Source organism: Poecilia latipinna, unplaced genomic scaffold (genome assembly GCF_001443285.1).
Source record: "Poecilia latipinna isolate Pla-1442-1.1 unplaced genomic scaffold, P_latipinna-1.0 Scaffold1945, whole genome shotgun sequence".
Taxonomy (NCBI): domain Eukaryota; kingdom Metazoa; phylum Chordata; class Actinopteri; order Cyprinodontiformes; family Poeciliidae; genus Poecilia; species Poecilia latipinna.
The window spans coordinates 62,392-73,242 of NW_015114561.1; the positions used below are offsets into that span (position 1 = coordinate 62,392).

General features: G+C 46.6%; 1 protein-coding gene across 2 annotated transcripts in view; it reads right to left on the minus strand.

The window, feature by feature from the left end:
• glra3 (glycine receptor, alpha 3) overlaps positions 1–10,851 on the minus strand; it is a 39,638-nt gene that overhangs the window by 15,368 nt on the left and 13,419 nt on the right. For both annotated transcript variants that reach the window (XM_015015730.1, XM_015015731.1), the window contains 2 exons: positions 4,550–4,680; positions 3,934–4,001 (listed from right to left, as the gene is read on the minus strand). In XM_015015730.1, the coding sequence (XP_014871216.1) occupies positions 3,934–4,001; positions 4,550–4,680 (199 nt within the window). The remainder of the gene's footprint in view (positions 1–3,933; positions 4,002–4,549; positions 4,681–10,851) is intronic.

The following is a 10,851-nucleotide window of genomic DNA, read 5'->3' on the forward strand; positions in this document are numbered from 1 at the left end:
AGTAAAGAAACCCAGTTTTGAGTTATGGCGGCCATTGTCTGACGTCACTGTGAAAAGGGTCTATTCCAGGCTGAAACGAACTCTGATGACGAATGAACTCAAGATTTTTACGTCACCAGTTAGACAAACCCGTAAAAAACGGAAATATTCTGATCCAAACTGACTTTTAATTTGTTAAACTAATGTTGGATCTATTCTGTTTTTGTTCTGTTTGAAGTTTTATCTTCTGTGTGAAGCATTTTGTTAACGTTTCTATAAGTAGATAAAGTTTACTTCTTACTTTTCTATAGGGTGCTGTTGGGGGAAATTAGCCAATCAGGGGCTGATGTCTGTGTCTCCGGGCAGATTTTCCTCCGTGACGCTGCTGAAGGTGAGTTCAGCGGCGCTGCAGCGCCACCTCCAGGCGCCACCGCCGTCTCCGGGTCAGAACCAGGAGTCAAGAGGGAACCAGCAGCCGGACCAACGTTTCCTCAAGGCGCTGCTGATCTCAGAGCTCAGGTTTAATCTTTCCTGAGTGTAAAATGATCCCTCAGGTTCTGGCTCGGTTCTGAATGTTTCTGGTGTCGTTTGAGGGAGCGTGGAGGTTGAACCGGGCCTAACATAAGACTAACCTGCTGATCTGACAGAAAAGTTTTTATAAAACAAAAACAATAACCAGAGAGCAAAACTCTGAAATATGAAGTGAAATCCAGGATTTGTGGATGTTCAAAGGACATCAATGAATCCAGAGTCCAGGAGGAACATGGGCTGTTTTAGCTAACATTTAAGCGCCTGCAGCCAGGCGCCGAGGCCAGCGCTCATCACACCCACAGGAAGCCGGAGAGACGCGTCAGCAGGACCGACACGGCGACACGGACTGCCATGAAAAATTCAGCCCGTCCGATAAATAATAAAAGTCAACTGAAAGCAATCTTTTCCTTCTGAAACGTCTGACAGGTTGTTAGCCAGAGGCGCGCGCACACACACACACACACACACACACCAAACAGTTTATGGTCAGAACTCCCAGCAGAGCAGAAAGCACTTAGAAGTTGACATGCAATCATCCTTTCTTCCATTCGTCAAATATATGAAGCCAAATATTTAGTTTTTTGGAAGCTAGATTTTATATTTAGCTCCAAATGTAATGTGTTTTTAGCTAGCTAAATATTTAGTTAGCAAGTTAAACATTTAGCTAGCTAACTAAATATTTAACCTGTTAGTGAAATATTTAGATTAAAGCTACAGATTTAGATTACCAACTCAATATTTTGCTGACATTAAATGTTTATTGTTTTAAATATTTATAAATTGTTATTGTTGAGCTAAATAACAATTATTTATCTTATAAGCTAAATATTTAGCTAACCAGCTAAATATTTAGCTTGTATTTAGTTAAGATAGATATTTAGCATAAGCAAACATTTCATTAACAAGTTAATAAACAAAAAGTAAATAAGCTTAATAAAAAGCTAAATATTTTTATTTAACTTCAAAACTAGTATTGTATTAGCAAGCTTAATATTTAATTAACAAGTAAAGTATTAAGCTACCTCACTATGTATTGAGATTGAAGCTAAATATTTAACTTGCTAACTAAATATTAGCAAGCTAATAAATAAAAAGTAAATTATATTGCTATCAAGCTAGATGTTATATTTAGCTTCAAACTAAATATTTAGTTTGAAACTGACATTATAAATCAATGACTAACACGGTGAAAACATGACTTACTGTCAGTGAAGTTGTTCCCTCATTTCTCTTCATAACCAGTCGTCCATGATGCCATGTTGTGTTGATATTTCCAGTGTGATTTAAAGTTTTGTGCAGCTTCAGATTTTAGTTGGTGTGAATTTATTTTTGATCTCTGGTCTAAGTCAGAGCATCTTAATGAGCCTCAGCCATCGCTGTGCCACATGGTTCACATCCAGCCGTTTGTTTCATTTAACCGTCTGAGTCCAGCAGGAACTTGACCATCGAACTGGCCGCCTGGCTCTTGAAGGAGAGCGTCTCTTAAAGTCATTAATCGTGGTTCTGGGACGGTGAGGATGTGAGTAACAGAACGCAGCAGCAGCTTTGACTTCATGTCACTTCAGCGTATTTGCTGTCAGAGTCGCTCAGCGTCTCTGCAGCACATCTGCTATTCCTGTCTGCTCGTCTGTCTCCTCACATCTCTGTCTCCGTCCGCCGGCCTCCATCTTTACCTCATCTGGCTCTGCACTCATCATTCTGCTGTTACTAATTAAACTGAAACACCAGAACCAACCAGCAGGTTACCGAGCTGCAGGTTCATTACAGGACTCAGACGAATGTGTCGGCTCGTCGCCACGGTGTCCAAAACCTCCCGACTGCAGTGAACGCATCACAGTTTTCTTTGGAGGACCAAAGGTCAGACACAGGAAGAGGCTGTGGTCAGTTTTCAAAATAAAACACTCCAGGTACCAGTGAGGTTCTGTTTGGCTGCTGGAGCTGAACAGACTCTGACTTCGGGTTCGGTTAACGGCTCAGGAAAGTTCAGAGTCGAGTTCCTGATGGAGTCGGAGCGGATGTAGAGAATCTGACCGAGCCCAGCGACCTGGACCACCGGTGGTACCATGCCGGGTCCGCAGACCGCCTGGTACCACCTCGCTTCCTGGCCTCCGAGTCGCTCTGACCAGCAGGACTGAATCCGTCAGAGCTTCAGCCACCGTTGTTACTCACACGGCCTCAATCCCATCCGTTCATGAAAGACCAGAGGCCTTTCAGGTCATGTGACTTGGAATCAAGTCACGTAAATCTGAAATTAAATCGATTTCATTTTGTGCCTCGGCGTTCCGGATGAAGAACCTGGATGCTAACACGTTCCAGAGCCGTTTCGGCTCCACCAGGAGCAGGCCTGGGGTCGGTTTCCTGGTTGCCCCTGGCGACAGATAGCAAGGCTGCATAGCAACATATGAACCTGTGATGAAATGACCTTTGACCTTCTGGATTCTTGGCACACTGCCAGCTGCTTCCCCAATGCATCCCACACTCCAGCCCACTTTGACAGCTTTAGAAAACAGATTTTTCTATAATATGTGGGATTCGGTGCAGGCAGGAGCTGCTTGGCGTTGTGGGACGCTCCGTCATGAAAAAGGACTTCAGTTAAGCAGCCTTATGCCACACAGTTTGACTGAACTCTGGTTTACCGTTTCATCGCTGACGTTTCTGACCAGACGCTCGTTTTTCTTAAAAAGTTGCAAACTTTTTATATATTTTGCTGCCATCAGTTTCCAGATGTTTCCTCTATTCCTTCTCTGCGTCTGTCTGGGTTTTTCTACTTTCCATCTTTTAAACTCCACAGACCGAGAACGACGGCAAAGAGCGTCTGTAAAACACGTAAAGCTGCCAGTGGAGGCGTGTTGTGACTTTATGCTGCTCTGGTAAGAAACATAATCTATCTTCATGTTTATGTAGCCAACAGACTGAGACGATGCAGCTGATCCAGTGGGACGAAGTACACACTGCAAACTGGCCTGATTAAATAATAATAACAATCATCATCATCATCATCAGCCTTGTGGCCTGAATGTGAGATTCGTCCAGAACCTTCAGGTTAGCCGATCAGACCTGCATCCAGAAGATAAGGAGAAGGAAATGGATTTTGGTTTCTGTTTCCGTGCAGAGAAGATAGTGAAACTGAAGTTTCATTATCTTCAGTTTAAACTTCAGTTTCTGAAGCGTAAACGTCAGAAACTCTGGCTAACAGCTCTGGGCCTCGGCGCCCTGAAAGCTGCCGGTCATAAATAAAGAAAGAATCACATTAATTAGCAGAACGCTGCGACACGACCCACCGTCAGTCTGGAAACACGCTGCACATTAAAAAACTCAGACTTATTCATGTCGTTCTGTCAACAAGCTGCTAAGTGCAAAAAGCTTTTCGGGGCCCGACAGGGAAAACGTCCCGCCGACGCGCCTCGGCTTCCTGTCACTCACCATGGTGGTCTCAGCGATGGAGCCGAAGCTGTTGATGAAGATGTTGCAGGAGACGTTGACCGGAGGACCTGAGGAGGAAACCGGCATTACAGCAGCAGATCTGGAGCTTTGCTCATCCAACATGCATCCAACTCTGAGACTGAACCGTTTCCAGGAGGGAAAGTTGGAGCTTCAGGAAACGATTCCAGAAATCTTAAAGAAAAGGATTTTATAGTTAATGTTTACATGAAGGACGTCAGCCGATGCTGGGCTTTTTTCTTTTTAACTTTGATTCTAAATGACCAAAAAGAAGAAAAGTTTGGTCTGATTTAACTTCAGACAATGAGAAAACATGTTTGTATTATTATTTGGTGTATAATATTGGTAAATATCAGCCATAACAGCAAACTTATCAATAAATTATAATATTAATGTATTGATAGCTTAGGCCAGCCCCGGAATTATTTAATTTTATTTTGTTTTACTTAATTGGGTGAGATTATTTCATAAGTCTTTTAAAGAAATAAATATAGAAACCAGGGCAGGAACGCCGCTGATTGGCTGAATCAATAAAACATCTGGAAAAGTTTGAAGCAGCGATGCGGCGTGAGGATGAGAACAGAACCGGTTCAGATACCTTTAAAGTTCGGTCGGATCCGAGCGTCGTATCCCGACGTTCTTCCCATCAGTTTGTCCAGGAAGTCGGAGGGAGACATGGGAGCGTGGCGCGTCCTGGCGGCGCCGTCCAGCTCCTTACAGCGGCTCACGCTGCAGACAGAGGAAGAACGGCTTTCACAGCGGCACAGCGCCCCCTGGATGCAGCGGTGAGGTTTACACCGGGTTTTACAGGTGGAAGTTCATTCAGAACAACTTAGATTTGGAAAGTAAGAGGAATCCTCATCAGAGAGCTAAGCTAACGGCTAGAAGCTGAGCTAAGGGCTAGTAGGTGAGCTAAGGGCTAGTAGGTGAGCTAACGGCTAGGAGCTGAAGTAAAGGCTAGGAGCTAATGGCTAGGAGGAGTGCTAATGGCTAGGAGCTGAACTAAAGGCTAGGAGCAGCGCTAATGGCTAGGAGCAGCGCTAATGGCTAGGAGCAGTGCTAACGACTAGGAGCAGTGCTAACGGCTAGGAGCAGCACTAATGGCTAGGAGCAGAACCTAGCCGTTAGCTCAGCAAGCCAGGGTTGGCTGAGCTAATGGCTAGGAGCTGAGCTAACAACGAGGAGCAAAGCTAACAACTGTGAATGAAGCTAACAGCTACGAGCAGCAGCCAATCAGGAAGGAGTGATGAGTCAGCTCTAATCTTTCAGTTCACTCATCATCATCATCATCAGATCCTGGGATCTGAGCTCCTCCTTCTCTCTTATCCAGCCCTTAATAATCAGAGCTCTGATTGGTCCAGCTGTCCCAGCAGAACCCTCCGGTACCAGGCTGCCGGTCCAGCTGGTTCTGGAGGCTCCATCAGGACAACAGGAAGCAGATCCTCCAGTTTTCAGCGCCACAAAAACAGAGATTTAGATTTTAAAAATCACAAAAATAATCAGAGAGAATTATGATCCCAACAGGTTGCCACGGTGACATCACAGTGCGTGTCGACCAACCAGAACCATTGATGTCGAGTTCATGATCAGGTCCCCAGACCACCGACCGCTGCTGACATTCAACACACACACACACACACACACACACACACACACACACACACACACACACACACACACACACACGTCCTGGGAGACGGTAGATCTCTAAATGCCACAGTAAAGCTTGATGATCCTGAAACTCCATCGCTCCGTTTGTCATCCGGGACGAGCAGAACCAGAACCTCCAGATTAACCTGCCAGCGACAGCGGCGCTGCTTCATCCTCCCGCTTCATCCTCACTCTTCATCGTCCGTTCCTCTGCTTCGCTCCATCAGTGATTATTCTCACGCTGCTCAGAAGCAAAACTCAGAACCGAATCGAGACGCTGAGGACCGACAGCTGCCTTAAAGTCAGAGGTCAGAGCAGAACATGTTCACCTCAGCTCTTTAACGCTGTAATATCCAGGCTGCTGGAACTACGGCAGCCTGGAGGGACAAGCACAAGAAAAAAAACTTAGCTATTATACCCAATAAGAACCTGTTTCACTGCTTCCTAAATTCCACTTTTTCCATTTTAACCATATGTATCACCCTAGAAGTTACTGATTATGGTGAACGAAAAGACTGAACAAATCAGAGGTAAACATTTCCTTTTATTGTGTTTCATAACTATAACAATCTGCTGTGGAACATTAATGGTTTCACAAGATGTTAAAAAGTGTTTCCCTGTTTCCTTCACCAAAAATTATCTACCGTATTTCTCGGACTATAAATCGTTACTTTTTTCCTCGCTTTGAACCAAAGCCGGTGGGCTTTTCCGTGGCTTTTTCTTCAACCACCAGGGGGCTCTGTAGCAGGAAGTGAATCATTGGAAGTCAGAATTGGAAATCAAAGAAGAACGCGCTGATTTTCATTTAGAACAACCACATGCTAGCAGCAGGCACGGCGGAGAAATGTTTTCAAACTCAAACACCCTCATCATGGAAACATGAAGAAGTTCATATGATGCAGCTTTTAGGTTGAAGGCTGAAGATCTGGGAGGACAGGAGGGACACGGAGCCGAGCAGGTCAGCTCGGCGGAGGGCTGCGTCTTTAACCCTTGTGCGTGCGAGGACTGAGGCAAACGTAGAGGAGGACTACGGCAAATTATACAAGTTTTACGTGTGTGGGGTCGGTCGGTCCCCATTTCTGCATACAAGGGTAAATGAATCCAGCAGTTCTCTTTCATAGCATCTGCTTCGTGTCTCACAATGGGAAGGCCTCTGGCGTAACCGCATCAGAAGCTCCTATTGCATGGCGCCAGCCAGGGTTGGCTGGGGATGAGCCAGCCAGCGTCAGAGGGCTGACGCTGAGCAGACATTTTATTCAAAAACCTTTAACAGTTCCAACCAGTTCTCGTGTAAATACTGACGTTATTGTGAGCCAAGCTAAACGCCAGCTCGGTCGCCGGGCGCTTGGCCTGGGATTTCTGTTGGTATCACAGCCAGTATCTTCTCTGGTAGAAATACAAAAAAAAAAAAGCCGACTCACCATAAGGTTATTCGTTGGCAGTTGAAGGGTAGCAATACTCCCGCCATAAACTACCCACTGGGAAGCCGCAGAGCTCCCACTCCATAGTCTAACCAGAACCGGTTAGCTTAGCTGTCGCCAGCTCTTTTTCTTTTTAGTAGCTTTACGGCCATCCCATCTCCATCACCGTCAGGTCATCTAGTAACGTGGAGAAGAGCCCACAGGCTCACCTGCCCGTGCGGCAACAACATTTCAAGCTGGGACACACACCCGTCGTGCCTGGTGTGTCTCGGGCCGAAACATGTCCAAGCAGCCTTTGACTCTGGGGAGACCTGCAGGTTCTCTGTCAAAGTGCTTCGTCACCGTCTGGCCCGTCAGACGACATTGTCCAGCAGCGACCCGCTTATGGCATCTGCAGCATCTTTGCAGGAACCGGCCTACCAAATAATTTCGCTGACCACTGATGCGGAAGCCGGGACGAGCTGGGCCGAAATCCTCGACTCCGTGGACCCGCTGCCATCTGGGGTCCCCGAGCTCGGCCTCGAGTCTTGCTCGCTCAGTTCCCGGCAACGGGAGACTGCGAGTTTTCCAATAGTGAGTCGGAACTGCCTTTCTCGGATAACAATGAGGATTATGACCCATCTCCTCTGCTGTCGGGTCGGGTTGCAAAACCCGCGCCGCCTGGCGCAGGCCAACCCGGCCATGAAGGCTCATCCCCGCTGGAACTGGACTTTGACTTGCACGACGTGTGCAAACGCACCGCTGCAAAGCTTGACATCCAGTGGTCCGAGGTTCAAGCCGAGGTAGTTCGCTCCTGCTTCGACGGAAAAAAGCTGCCAGAAGCATGGAAAACAGGCAGATAGCTCCTGCCAGTTTCTCCGGAGCTGCGGGAAGAACTCGCTGTCTCCGGGCGCAATAAGCCCTTCAAGGAGAAGCACCCAGTGGCTGGCAGTTCGGTGCTGGACTGTGACGGTATGGAGAAGTGCGGTCTCCGTCGCAGTTGCGGCTCATCTGCTATCTTGGGCACAAGGACAAATTTTTCATCCCCACCCAGAAAGGCTGGCTCCAAGCTAACTGCAGCTAACTAGCTTTAAGCTAACTGCAGCAAGCTGGCTTCTTCTCTATGTTTCTGAGTAGTTGTTGTATTCTTGTTTCCAGTTAAATGTTTGCTGACAAAACGGACAGAAAAGTTTTGTCCTCCTAAGCTTCATGTTTTTTAATGGGAAGACGTCTGTTTTTCAGAAAGCAGAGCACAAACTAAGCAGATATTTCTGTGAAACTCTGCGTTTTGTTGTGGATTAGACTTTGTTAAATTCAGCGAATCATATGGTTCTATGAAAGTTAATTGCTTCACTGTAGCTCCTCGTCAACCTGGGAGGGGTCAAAGGTCACCTGGAGTCCATCAGAGGAAGATGATGCCCAAGTGGACAAACAGAAATGGAGTAGCTTCAGCTCTTCGGCAGTTCTCCAGGCTGGATTTCCCATCAGGACGCCATGCGTCTCATCATAAACCGGACCGGACAGAACCAGAACCAGGAGCAGAAGGAGAAACGTGGATTTCCTTCTGGCTGTTCTGTCTGCAGGAATCCGTCTCTGAGGAAGATGAGTAAAACTCTTCATCATGTAACTAACATCCTGTCTCACATGATGGGTCGACGACAGACGACCCAGTGCTGCAGAACCGCCGCCTCCTCAGTGATGGGTCTGATGACTCAGAGTTCATCTCAGGGTCAGAGGTCACATGACGAGAGCCAGGACCGGAACCGGGCATTGAAACGACGCCGGGGGGCTTTCTACATGAAGCTAAAAAAGTCTTTTTATTATGAATTAAGTAAATAGATAAACATCCACAGGAGGAAGGACACTCTTCCTCCTCTTCATCACCTCCAGATGTTTGACGAAGAGCGTCGCGTTAAACAAGCAGATTAATCTTGTTACTTAATTTGTCCATTTTAGCGCCGTTTATCCTCCGTCTCTGAACGCTTCACAGCAACATCCAGCTGAGATGTCAGATTACTGCATGCTGGATGCTAAGCTGCTTAGCTCGCCCTCCTCTTCTCCTCTTCCTCCCGTCCTGACCTTTCAGTTCGGCTCCTTGGTTGAACAGCGGAAGCTGCATCAAGTCCTCATGTTTAATGGATGAGCTTCTCAGACACAGAGAAACCAGTTGAACTGATCAGCAGCGACACGTTAAAACACAAACGTTTGATGTGGATTTTCTGATAAAATAAAGTTTCATTCATGCTGAGGTTTAAAGATCAACGCTGGACAATCAGAAAAACGATTCTGCAGATTAACCGGAGTTCTGGTTCTCTGAAGAAGAGAATCCACCAGCATCCTTCTGCTAATGTGCTAATATCAGAGCTAATTTTAAGCTTAGCACACATGCTAACTGTGCTAACATTTAGGACAAATTGTTCCCAAAGTTAATTTTTCCAGATAAACTCTGATTTACTTGGCTGTTTTATAAACTGTCAGTTGAGTAAAGTTGAAGTTTTGATTATCGACTGATAGATTTTATACTGATGCTCTTATTTTGAAGTTGGTTAAGACAGCGGTTCTGTTTCCTAACCTGAACAGAACCGGACCCAGCAGACGGTTCTGGCTCGTTTCTGCTGCGTGAGTCCAAACAGTTTCATCGTTTCCCTGATGAGAGGAACGAACACCGATCAAATCTAAACTCAGTTTCTGCGCATTTGTCTTCTCTTCAGCAAACGGGTCAGAAATTCACCAAAGTTTACAATAATCCGGTCCAGTTCTGACCCGTCTTCAGCGGTCCGGATCCTCTGCTTTATTAATGCCATTTGAGCAACCTGTTCCCCTCCCAGCCTGTGGGGGCGCTGCACCAAGAACCACTGAAGAAAACGACACAAAAACCTCTGAAGACTCTGAGAGCAACTTCCTTCACCAGGTGGAAACAAGATGGAGGCATCAGATTTTAGCAGTTGGAGGATTTCTCTTTAGGCTAAAGACCAGGAGCCATTTCTGCTGCTAGCGCTAGGCTAGCACGTTAGCTTTGGTTGGATTTACCCAGAATGCCCTGCGCTGTAGTCCACTTCCTGCTTTTTTAGCAGTCTCTGGTCCGCTGTGCGTTCACATTCAAACCAAACCAGAGTTCACTTCAACCGAACCCAGACCAAGGTTTGGAGGACCAGAGTTAGCTTAGCATTCATACCTCACCAACCGGACAGGACTTTGACTAGACAGGTGGACTGGAGTTGGATTAAAGTGGACTGGGCTGGTGGGAATGATGCGGCGTGTTTTCAAAACCAAACTTAAGTAACGAGAACATCAAAATAAACAACATGGCCGCCAGCCGTCCTGGAGCCTGAAGGAGTGGAGACTGGTGGGACGTCCTCAGACTGGTGGGACGTCCTCAGACTGGACAGCTGGACTGGGAACCAGTACTGCCAACACTGATCCATCCCACCAATCAGCTGAGGGAGATGACAGTTCCTGAAAACTGGAAACCCTGAGAACCAGAACCGTCATCATCTCAGGACCCAGTATGACTCTCTGCCCGGTAACTGATGATGCTTCCTGGTAATTCATGGAAAACCTGGTCTGGCATCCGAACCGGATCCGAGACGTCTGTCACAAGTATTCCCATCTGCTCTGCAATTATGCAACGAAACAATCTGATGAGACCGACAGGAAGAGAAGAGGCTTCTGCATCTGGAGACCCTTGCCCCTCCCCCACCCGCTGCTGTTACATAACGCCCCATCAGCACGCCGCTCTGCTCTCAGCAAAACGAGACCAGCTTCAGACCCGGGGTCTCCGTCCAGAAACTGGTTTCAAACTGGAAAATAAATTGTTCCAAATGTACTTTTTAGATTCAAGAGATTTTTT